Source organism: Falco biarmicus, chromosome 4, assembly GCF_023638135.1.
Source record: "Falco biarmicus isolate bFalBia1 chromosome 4, bFalBia1.pri, whole genome shotgun sequence".
Classification (NCBI taxonomy): Eukaryota; Metazoa; Chordata; class Aves; order Falconiformes; family Falconidae; genus Falco; species Falco biarmicus.
In genome coordinates, this window is record NC_079291.1 from 16,293,282 (window position 1) to 16,305,579 (window position 12,298).

Genomic DNA, 12,298 nt, shown 5'->3' on the forward strand with positions numbered 1-12,298 from the left:
GTGCAAGTGGTTCATTACTCCTGCGAAATTAACTCGAAACACATGCAACACCAGTAACTTGCTATTCAGACTAAACACTTGAAGAGTAACTTTTAAAAAACCTCTTTGGTGTGCAGTTATTTCTGAACCCTTCCTGTTACACATGAAACCCCCCTCGTAACAGTGACAGTGTCATAGAAAGATGTTAACTTCTGCAAGGCTAATATAAATCCTTTGTGTATGTTTTTAATCACCTATTTTGTGATGCTCAGCCTTAAACTAAAAGCCAAATGGAGACAGTTGTGGTGTTTTTTTTTTTTTTAAAAAAAAGAAACTTGCGGGTTTTATGCTTGGAAGTGAGCAGTGCCACCACAGGGCGTAGCAACTGGGACCAGAGGGGTCTCTCAATCACTAACCGCATGGACAGATCTAGTAATACACGGAACAATTAGTTAAGATGCTGATAAAGCGACAGAGGCTTTAAAAATACAGCTCATCTACAGCAAAACCAGAGCTTTTAAAAATTTCCTACTTATGCCGAACAAAAATGTTCTGATTAACAATTGGTAACTGGAACTGGAGCTTCGAAGCTGGGGACAGTTTCTGTAGGTGAAGTTTGCACGGATTCAGACTTGCCCACCGATGCCGGCAGTTTCCTGGCACCTTTTACCAGAAATAAGCCGGACTCCTAAGAAAGCACAGGGGCGGGGGTGGGAGTGGGGTGGTGGGGAAGAGTTTGCTGAAGAGGATTATTTACTAGCAATGAAAGAATTTTATACTCTGTTCTCTCAGGACTCTGAGAACATTCGGTTTCTGAACTTCAGAGGTACTACAGCCAAGTTTTTTTAACTTTTTACATTTCTTTTGAAATTTCACCATTCTCGGCCGTTACTAACAGCAGGCACTGCACAGTGATGGCTGGATGGATTTTACATGAGGTTTGTTACCAAGTGCTGCACTGGTTCTGAACTGAAAGCCTGGGGAAAAGACTGAGGTGCCACGCAGAGGCCGAAAGGTCTGGCTAAGAGAAGAGGAACTCGCAGATTTTTTTAAATTTTGGGGGTTTTTTGCCAGTCAGCCTTCACTAGCTCTGCCGTTACTCTTTGCTCAGGGAAGATTTACTAGAATAGCGTTCTGCTGCAAAGGCAGCTCCTTGGCAGAATAAACAATTTTGTTTTAGACTGTCAGAAAAGACACTGTACCTTTTATTGTGGTGAATAAGAAACAACTCTCATCTTGAAAATTTTGAACCATCTACAAAAAAATCAGAAATAAATACATCAAAAAATAAACACAGCCTTTTATAAGCAATTGAAAATTTTTGGTTTCATTCAGCAAATGACAAGCATATACCAAATCAAATCAAAATACATTTGCTGTCAAAATACTGCTTGTTAATCACATGACAACCATTTGGGAGCCTATTACTGCTGGCTGTGTTTATGGAACTCTAAATACGTGTCACAGATGCTTGAAGAGGAGGAGTTCAACAGCATTTAAATGCTCCCTGCCATTAGGCATGTTCAAAATAAATGCATATTAAATAACGACTGCCGCATCTCAGAACTATATAGACCAGCTGCCTTTCTCTTCTCTTAATCTGAATTTAAGCAGGCAGAGGAAGAGTGACATTTAAAAGGATCCTTCTGCTTATTTTAATGTAAAGGAACAAAAATACTCTAAAATGTCAGAAAATAAGAGTTGCATTATCAAACAGAAAAAGCAGTAACAAAGAAGCGAGCGTAAGAAAATCTATAAATTCATAAATAAAATTTGACAAGGAAATAAAATTTCCATTACCTGATCACTCACAAGAATGTGGATGCCTGTGGGACCCTGTCTGTAAACCTGGTTGATCTGATGCAAAGGAATATTAAATGCCAAAGCAAGTTTGCGTGTGACTTCCGAGGCTGCCATTTCTTCCAAGTAGATTGCATGATAAACTACAAGAAAAAAAATTATTTACATAAGCATGGTACTGATTGATAACATATATGAAAAAAATCTGAATTTGTTTCCACCCCAACTTTAAAAAATTTGAAAAGCTAAAAACCTTTACTTTACTCTCCCCCTGTTCTCACTAAAAAGTATGAGCTGCCATGACTTTTCTTTCCAAGTCGAGTCATGAGCACAACTCTGAGACAAGGAGGCGGCTTCTGTTTGCTCTGATACTGCAGGGAACTTCCACCTTTTTTCCTGTACCCCGCACAAACAGGCACAGCCATGTCAAACACACTTACGTGGATCTTTAGAGTCACCTAAAGATAACCTGGGAAGTAGTTTTGGACCACCTCAGAAGCAGCAGGTAATTAATCTGACTTAGCCTAATACACTTGTTTTAAATAGGGATGTAATTTTTTTGTGGGGGGGTAAAGAAAGCCTTTTGCAACTGTGTGAATAAATTTCCTACAGATAATCTCAGAGCCGAAGGGTGGCGGGGCGGGGGAATACAACAAGCAAACAAACAGAACAGTAAGACAAAGTAGCTATTCAGTTTGATGCTGTATTTACAGTTCCACAGCTTTATTTAATTGTGCTGGAAGCCCTTGGCAGCTCTGTGTTTGCACATTCTTCCATCCCAAACCAAAGACTGAAGATATCCAGAGGAAAAATACGTATTTGACAGAGACAGTATCCTATTCATAGATCCTCCTCCCGCTCAATTCTTGCATGGAAAACACACCATGATTATTCGAGCAGCAGCCTATACAGATTTCAGTTGGCTGGGGAAGGAGGTCTCTTCACTCAAAGCCAAGATCAAGAAAAGAACCATTTCAAATAGCTCCATTCTCTTAACTGCACAACTGACATGCATTTACAATTAAATATGAAGTTCCCATCTGTGTTGGAACAACAGCTATTTATCAGGAAAATAATACTAAAACCGTCAGCCCGTACACTTCTTGGCTGTCTTCCCTCCTCCAAGCTCTACCAGTTTTAGTTCAGTTGCACAGAAAACGACAGCAAAACCTAACAGACAGGGGGAAAGGATCAAGGTGCTTGATTTGCACGTAGCTTTTACAGGCGCCTACATTTATCTGCTTAATACCATGTCTGCAACAACATAGCACAGCTAATTTGAGAGCTCCTTAATTATCTATCATGGAACTACAGTTGGTTTTATCAATGGGCTGAAAAACATCAGTGATTCAACCTTGAGAGGTTTTAAGGTACTGTTCATCCCCTGCAGTGTTAAAAGAGCGACATCGTCGTGCATACAGCTTGCTGCGGTTTCTCTGCACCCCAGAAACAAATTCAGCCTCTCCACTATTCTTTTTTCCTTCCCGTCTATCTTTGGTTTAGACTTTTTAAGACACAAATGTCTTCGGCTAAAAGACCCCTATGTGCCATACCATATATTGCACCGTTGCTGCTATCACCGTTGCCTGCATCTTGTCTTTCCAGTTGTATGCTCCTTAGTGGCTCCTGACAGACATAGATGGTTAAACGGGGCCTCACAGACCTGCAAGTCAACGAAATCACACGTCAGAGAAAAGGCTACTTGCCCTGGAACTACACAAGATGATATGCCACAAATGTGGATGTGTTATGTGAATCCTACGCTTGAAATGTTTTCTTCCACGGACCAAAAAAATATTACAAAAATCACTATAATGGTAGGTGGTCTCTCATATGCTACCGCATTTAAGCAAAATTTCAATCCAATTCCAAATGTTGGAATCCTGGAACATAACTGCTAAGTAACAGCAACAATTCTTACATATAAAGGTCAATGGTAACAACAAATACCCATTTCAGTCAGAACCACACACATCACCTGGGATGCTGTCTACTCAACACCTGTAGCCCCCAAAAGCCTCGGGTGTTCTGACCTCCCCTAAACAAGAAGTTTTGTGCCTTGGCAACAAATCCATCTATTTCCAAGAAACTGGGAGCGCCCAGCGGCATTGGTACCAGTCTTACAGCCTAACTTTGAACTCATCAAGTGCCTGCGCCTCCTCTGGGGTCCGCACAGGAGGGTCTTTTTAAACATACTGCTGCCCCTTCCTGAGACAGCTCACACAGGCATCGACACCCACCCTGATACTGACTTCCCAGACCCAGTTCTAAGGACAGGGGATTCCAGTAAATGACAGAACAAAACCCACTCAACTCAACCTCACATTCAACACACTACCTGGATTTCAGTGCATTGTATAGCCGAATGCCATCGGCTGGACCACAGATTTGTACCAGGTCTTCTCTTGTCAGCTTTAATAAATCAGCACCTGGAAAAACACATGAGGATTTTATGAAGATTATTTTAGAACATCTATACTTTCTAGAATAAATCGTATGTTCATTTAAAACCAAGAATAACAAACTCCGCTATTATAAAAAAAGGAATCCTGCAAACACAAGCAAGTAAAATCTAGAATAGGCACTAGCTAGCACTGAGAAAAAAATGACCAGTTTTCCAAAGGTGGTTAGTTTCACTTGATGGCGTTCACGTCTTTGAGAAAGCACTAAGCCTGCAAGGCACACTATTTCTATAGAGCCAGACGAACGCTCGGTATCAAGACGATGGCTTTCAAGTTTTAACTGCTACCCAGATTAGTCTATTTTGAACACACGCAAAATACAGAGCAAAGATACTTGATGGTTTCTCAGTGAATCATCCCAGGCATTCAACTAACACGTCAGAAGCCCTATGCACTGAGGTTACTACAATGTGCTCATTTACAGAAGATCCTGCTGAGGGCTGGCATCACGAAATCAGTGTGGTCAAACAGCAGCAGCCTATGGGGTGAATCCTGGTTGTGGGATACTTCCATCCAAAAGCAGGTGGTTTTTTTTTTTTAATGATCCTTGGAATAAGTGATCTGTGAAAATAACTGCTTCCCAGAACATTAACTTTAGAAAAGGAAGCTTCAATAGAAGATACTAAGCAGATCTAAACACAAAATGGAAGGAAGGATCCTTCTTAGAAAGGATACCTCCTTAGGCATGGGTGTCAACAAAGGAAACAACTGTCTGAAAAATCAGTCGCTATACTAGAGTGGGAGGACAGGAAAAAAATTATAGTGCTTATTTGTGAAAATACTCCACAGGCAATCTAGGAATGCATAGGTAAAAGCCAGCAAAAATAAATTTTTTATTATAGTATTTAATGGCTATGATGACAAAACAACACCATACCTGAAGAAGTATACTAAAAGTTACATACACTACACCTCTTCCTTCAAAAAAAAAAAAAAAAAAAAAAAAAAAAAAAAAAAAAAAAAAAAAAAAAAAAAAAAAAAAATCTATCAGCCAGCTAGCATCTGACTTCTATAAACATATAAAAATAATAATGAAAGAGGAGAACCGTTCAGAAGTTTTCCAAGAGTCTTTGTCAGAAATTTGGTACCGAGTTTACCGAGCAAGCTTTGCAATTAAAACACACACACCAAAAAAAAATTACACAACACAAACCCAGCAGCAGCAGCAGCAGCAGAATGAACAATCAATTTCCAACACTGCAAGGGTTGACTAGAAAATACTGTGCTTTTCCATTAGGTCCAGGGTATTTAAAATAAAAGCTAAGGAGCTTTTATTTTATATTTTATGTTACACATTTTATATGCAAACGAGGGAGCCTCAGTGTGTCAGTCCTGATGAGCAGGTCGATGCTGCTGGTGCCAGAGAAGCTTGCCGCAGTGCTGCCCACTGCCGTACAAGAGCAGGTTGCTTTGCTAGAAGGTGCACTGAGCCACGCTGAGGAGGGAAACCCAGGACGAGTGCCAAGTGGTTCTTACATATTGCAAGTGTTATTTTGGGGTTTTCTTCCTCATGGAAATCATGTTCTTATGTGCCAAAAGCTTTCCAGAGGCCTATCATCTCAATGTGTGGTCAGTTTTTATTTGCAGAAGTCATACTGCCTATGTATAGCAAAATATTGTGGACTCCTGGGATCTCAAAATTTTAGTTGTTTATATTGTGTTGCTGTATTATTATTAGCAGTAGCTTACAAAAATTTAGTTATTGCTGCCCACATTGATGTCATTGGAACTATACATAAATAATTTTTATCAACAGCGTGTTTCCATACTGTTTGCTGAGGATGGTACTTGCGAAATACTGGCTCATTCATTGGTGAGATTGCATAACTTCCTTCCTCGGGGTTGGATGACACCTTCACAGCTCATTCAGAAAGGCTAAACGAGTTTATTTCTCAGAACTTGTATATCATAGAAGAAAACTATGCATTTTAGGCAGAACATATCAGGCGGCTGCAAAGAGAATTAATTACCTACAGAAAAGATGAAGTGAGTCTTACAGATGTCAAGACCACCACATTAAAGCATCTGTACGTCAGGGGGGCTGCAATCCTTACTAGATGGAATTAAGAGAAAGACAACCCCAGCCAGGGAAGATGCCTGGTACAAAGGGAATTCTGGCAGAAGCATGAGCTAAGCTAAGAGGCAGGTGTCATCCATCATGTTCTCCCCATCATGTGTCACCAAAAAAAACCTGAGAAGGAACTCTACTCATGGTGTGTACTGTGTCATGCCACCCACTGCACAATTCCGCAGAAGATGAAAGAAGCAAAGAGCAAACCACAGCCCCAGACAGTGCACCTATTGCCATTTCTTGCTTCCATACATACAGTGGAAACTACACTGACCCACACTGAAGGAAGAGCAACCAGATACTCTGCTGAAATGAAAAAACACCCAGACAAATACAGGTAGGTAAAGGAATTCTCCCGTTGCATGGCGCTGAAGCAGAATTCAGTACAAAAAAGAACTTGCTGTTTCTATGAATTAAGACTACTATCCACAGCTTCGGAGTTCGGAAGGATGAAAGCTTCATATACTACAAATAAATCTAACTCCTATGAAAAGATCTGACGACATGGGGCAGATGTGAACAAGTTCTTGCACTTTCTTTGAGATCATTGCCTACTGGCTGCCATTAGGAAACAGCGTGGAGAAAGAGCCTGCTGGTCTGACTCACCAAACTCGTCCGTTTTTCTCAAAAGGACTGGTCAGGGATAAAATGCTGTTGGAACTATCATCAAGAAAAAAGAATTTAGCTTCGCTTTTGGCTGTTAGGCTGGATTTGTACCAAACAAAGTAGAAAAAAAACACCTTACGATGCAAACTCGACATTTAAGAAGCAAATTAGTAAATTACAATAAATATCAATGCAATTTTGGTTTTAGAGAATTGTTTTCCCACACAAAACTTACTGACATCAACACTCTAAATAAAAAAGCAAACTACAGATACCTGAGAAATTTGAAAAAAGCCTTGTATAGGTAGAGAACCTATGCTTGAGCAACCATTGCTGAGTTTCCTGGATTGTGGCTGAAGGATGAAGCTGCTGCAAGAAACAAGATTGGACATGACTGGATATTAAAAACAACGCCAAAACCAAAGACAAAACCATTGAAAAAAATGTCCCTTAGCTAAACACTTTCCCAGTACCTATTAATACCAAGGTATGTATAAATCAGATGTTCTGACACAAATACACAAATATAGACACAATCAATACCAGAAAGCAAATACTCACATCTCCAGACCCTTGAGAGGTTCCATCTCCTTGATGATTTGGGGAGGAAGAATTGCTACAGATAAGAAAAGAGCATTACTAGAATTTTATTAAGCAAAATATTTAAACATCGATGAAAAATAACTTGGAATTCCCAAAACAATAAATATCACTGTTGAAAGACAAATTAAACACTGTGTAGAGCAAAGTTCAATTAAACTCGCAAGATTATCACACTTCAATATGCAAGTGATCTGGTTCCTATTCTGTGTACTCTTTTATCAACTGCAGAAGCAGCTTTACCACCACTCAGGAGGTTATATGGCCACATAACTGTCTTAAAAGGTGACCGAGGAAGAGGTAGTAAAATACAAGGCAGACAAAACAAAAGCATATAGATGAGACAATACCACTGTAAATCATCCATTGAGCGCACAAGTTTGATCACAGTAGGTTAATTAAGGCCTCAATACAAAATGAATGTTTTTACCAATACAATTTCTGTTGAAAATCTTGTAAAGATAATTGTCAGGGGTTTCCTTGCAAATTGTATTAATTGTATATGAGGGGCACAAAGACTGTTCTTACTGAAAAAAACTAGTTTCCATAGACAAGGACTAAATTAGAACAGTTAAAAAAGTCAAGTATTTGCTATACGACAAAGGACAAGAAGTTTTCAACAATGTATAGTACAAAACTGAAGAAGCAGAAGTAATCACATTATAATTGAATCATGTAATGCAAGTGTCAAACGCTAAATACATAGGTCAAAACAATCTCTCACTCCCCAAGCAGAACCAGAAAGCAGTTTCTGTTACTCAGACAACACTTTTGAATAAGCCTGATTTTAAAATGTTACCTTCAATTAGGGTACAGAAAAGGAACCCACCTGTCTGGGACACTGTAGGTATTATGCTGAGCAGAGGTGAAAGTTGGAGCAGGAGTAGGACTGTTGTTTACAAATGTTGTAGGAGTATCAGGCCATGGTGAACACTGAAGATAAAGAATTAGAACTTAAGTTTCTCTTGACAATACATTTTTTTTACTCTAATGCTTACTTCTTTTGTTTAAAGCCAGGGTTTTATCCACAGAGAATTTTGAGTTGTAATTCCAAATAATGATTCCCTCCGTCCCACACATTGCATGCAGATACTCCAAGTTAAAATCAGTTCTGTTTTATCTTGTTCTTTCATGAAGATTCCTATTTATACTGTCTTCTGTCAACAAAATGAAGGTATTTGTGGTGGAACTGACAGAAGACCTGTACAGATTACTCTGTTTAGAACAAACCAACCAACCAACCCACCCCAAGCCATCTGCCGAAAAAAATTATTTCCATCCTAAAAGGGATGAAGGGGCTGTTTAAACTGCAGGTATCACAACTTGACAATAGGTTTTCAGCAATAATAAGTAAAACTATGAAGCTTGTGGATAAATGTAATGTAGCTGCGCTGAGAACAATTAAATACAAATGGAATTTTCAGTTGAAAAGTTTTGTGAATTGGAAAATTTTTATTGATTTGCTGCAGGACTAAAATGATGCTTACATGTACTACTTTCTCTAAACTGCTTGGTAAACTGGAATTTTTATACATAAATTTAAGTCATCACAAGTGTATGATGAGCCAGCTGTCCAATTTGGTCACACTTTTTTGGGTATTTTTTTAAAGCATCATGATAGAGCCCTTGAAAATGAGACTAACTCTTAGTGTTTGCAATACTACTGCAAATTCAGTATTTAAAAAAAAACCAAGAATAAAGAGATTTTGTACGTTCAAAGACAAACAGACAAGATTAAAACAAGTGAGTTTCCCAAGACAAAGTAAGCTAAGACCATGCCTGTTAAAACAACAGATTTCTGATACACTTATGCACCAGCTAAATACCCTGTAAGGAAATTTCCAGAGTTATATCATAGCCTTGTAGGGGGGAGAAGGAGGGATGGAAGGGAACAAGTATGATCTAATATAATATTAATGGAAAATGTTTCAACAACTTTGTGTTGAAAGACCTTTTCACTATCTGGGGGAAACAGTAAATAAGTGCAACACCAGCTGCAATCTTCTGTAAAACATTTAACTATTTCTGTGCTGGACTCCAGTCTTCACTTGTCAGAGCAAGAGCCCAAGTTCTGCAGCAGAACGTAGACAATTTAAGAATAGTCATCTTGCACGCCAATAGCTTAGAAATCAGGAAAATCATTGATCTGTCTGATATTTGATTCAAATCAGTATTTTTGCTAGCCACTGTGTACACGCTGGCTTTGATTATCATAGTCAGAGCCACCCTTTAGACTACAAACAGTGCTATTCTGTATATTCCCATCTGTTGTCTCTCTTCTCGAGCTCATTTTATCGTTAATCTCATAGATATTATATTACAACAGGTAGTTAAAGGAGGCCTTCACTCTCTAATTATTGGTCCAAAGTCATAATTTTAAAATAAAAGTTCAACATAATAACGTTGACTTTGTTCTTCCAAAGTATTTTGAATGCATAATTAATTTTCTTTAATACTCTGACATTCTCTCCCTGAATTTTAATGCAAGATGTTGATCTGGACACACAGATGCAAGCTGTACATCCTTAGCCACTATTCCATGACAAGATTCTGTTCATCACACAGATTTAAATTCAGCAGCAGGGAAGAACGCGCTGGTGTCAGAGAACAGCTTTTGAGCCATTCCCAAGGCATGTACTGCAGTTCATGTTTCTGTCCTTCAGACTCAGCTGAAGTTCACAACAAAACTCTTGAGTTCCAATACAAAAAGAAGCACATTTGAAACGCGTAGAAAATCTCAACCCGAAGCAAGTAGCCTTTCTTCTATAAACAGACTTTCCTACCTTGTCTCCTCTTCCAGCAAAAATGTTAAGACTATCCACTGAGATTGAATCAGTTAGTTAAAAACCATAAAAAGTAGTAGCAGTAGTAATTACAGTACTACTGCAGCATGCCTATTGGCTCAGTTCTCCTTTCTTCTGTCCTACAGGTTGGGAGGAAAAAATGAGTATTTGGATACTGCAATACTTAATTCTGAAAGGTTCAAGGAACAAGAAAGCCTAGCATGTAGGGGAAAAAAAAAGGTAACAGCACATATTCAAGCATCTTTGAGCAATTAACCCGAGCTGCTTATGCTTTCAAAATCATTCACATGCGTAACTGACCCACACTTCCCAAAAACATCAGATTCAGAAACAGGATTAGACAAGTGCCTGGGCATCAACTCCATTAACATGAAAAAGACTAAGCAGGGATGTGCTTTCTAACAGCCTGCATGATGATTCTGGACACCGAGGGGGTTACCAGGGGAATGGATCACACAAAGTGGCATGGGCCTGAAACAGCATCTGCAATCACCACTGCCTGGGACGGAACGCTAGACTTCGCAGAATCGTGATCTCATCAATCAGGGTATTTCTTACATTCTTAAGCCCAAAATTGAGTTAACCAAAGGACATTCAGCTAGCTAATGATACTAATACAGAAGTCCCTGGCCACTAAACATAAACTTAAGAGAAAAACATCACCCTGTCACAAGGAAGCATCCAACTCTGTAAAAAGCAATCACAGAACAGGAAAGACCGGCACTGTATGTTTACCTGTAATGAACAACAAATATATCCTGGTGAATTTCTAAATATGTTGGGCTTTGAGGTCTCAAGACTAACTGCCTTGCATTACTAGTATACTGATACAACTGCACTCTGGAAATCATGTCTGATTTCCAAACACTGATTAATTCTTGAGAAGGAGAAAACTATTCTGGTTTCAGATCTTTAACATCCTTTTGTATAGGCCATGAATGAAGTTATGAACTGTTTACCAATGGTTTTATTAAGTTAAAAAGGAAGATAGGAAATCTTTCTAAATATGACTTTTCAGATTCAGGATATGCAGCATTTAAGCTTACAATGTTCTTAACTTCTGAAGAACTGCAAAATCTCAAGTTATTCTAGGCCACCATTTAATGTCATCTCCCTTCCTACTTCCAATCTACCTGAATCTGCCCAAATTCTTGCTTTACAAGAGAGTAAAACTGAACTTTGCAAATAATTCCATACTACATTGAAATACCAAGTAAACATGAAAACAAAATATATTAAGTCTAATTTGTACTCCAAATCAGACTTACTACTTGGGCACACAGTATCATCTTTAGCGATCAAAGCAGCAGTTTTATTATAAACAGCATACAGCTTTTTCAATGAACCTGTAAAATGCAGGGTTCTTGCCTCAAACACCCACAGCTGTTTTTGGCAAAAGTGGAAAACCTTCTGCACATAGAGACTTAATTTGTTACGAATACAGAAGTAAAGAAGTCATTCCCAAAACTACATCTGTGAAGTCACCCGTGTGACATACTCTGTATGCTACTGCACTGATAATTGCTATATGAAATACAGATGTAAGGAGAAACAAATCGAAGAAATACTATATGCTTATGTTGCTAAATTAGTTTTGTTCCGACTCCACTTTCTGACTCATACAGTTTCCAGAAGGTTTTATATTCTAAATTTAAGTCACTTGAGGAAGTATTTAACTTCTGCACCAATCTTTCATGTCCAGAACTTAATGTTCCAATTTATTTCAGGATCTATACCTGCAAGTCTTCTGTCTTCCATGTGCCCTATCATCAGCTCTATCTGCAAAAAAATACCATTTGACTAAGCTTAATCAAACTGTAGCCTTCTATAGTCTAGCCTGGGACATATAACAGTGTCTTTCTATCTGGAAAATACCAAGATAAATACTGCAGAAATTGCAGTGGATGCATTGAATTTTGAAACACCAGGTGAATGAAAAAGAGCAATGGAAAAGCGTATCAAGATGGCATTCTTAA

At 38.7% G+C, this 12,298-nt stretch overlaps 1 protein-coding gene across 4 annotated transcripts in view; it reads right to left on the reverse strand.

Annotated features, from left to right (window-relative positions):
* UBP1 (upstream binding protein 1) overlaps positions 1-12,298 on the reverse strand; it is a 38,345-nt gene that overhangs the window by 1,984 nt on the left and 24,063 nt on the right. For 3 of the 4 annotated variants that reach the window (XM_056334237.1, XM_056334235.1, XM_056334238.1), the window contains 7 exons: positions 8,348-8,451; positions 7,480-7,534; positions 7,194-7,287; positions 4,118-4,208; positions 3,333-3,442; positions 1,780-1,922; positions 1,182-1,233 (listed from right to left, as the gene is read on the reverse strand). In XM_056334237.1, coding sequence (XP_056190212.1) covers positions 1,182-1,233; positions 1,780-1,922; positions 3,333-3,442; positions 4,118-4,208; positions 7,194-7,287; positions 7,480-7,534; positions 8,348-8,451 — 649 coding nt within the window. The remainder of the gene's footprint in view (positions 1-1,181; positions 1,234-1,779; positions 1,923-3,332; positions 3,443-4,117; positions 4,209-7,193; positions 7,288-7,479; positions 7,535-8,347; positions 8,452-12,298) is intronic. The other variant, XM_056334236.1, reaches the window with a different exon arrangement.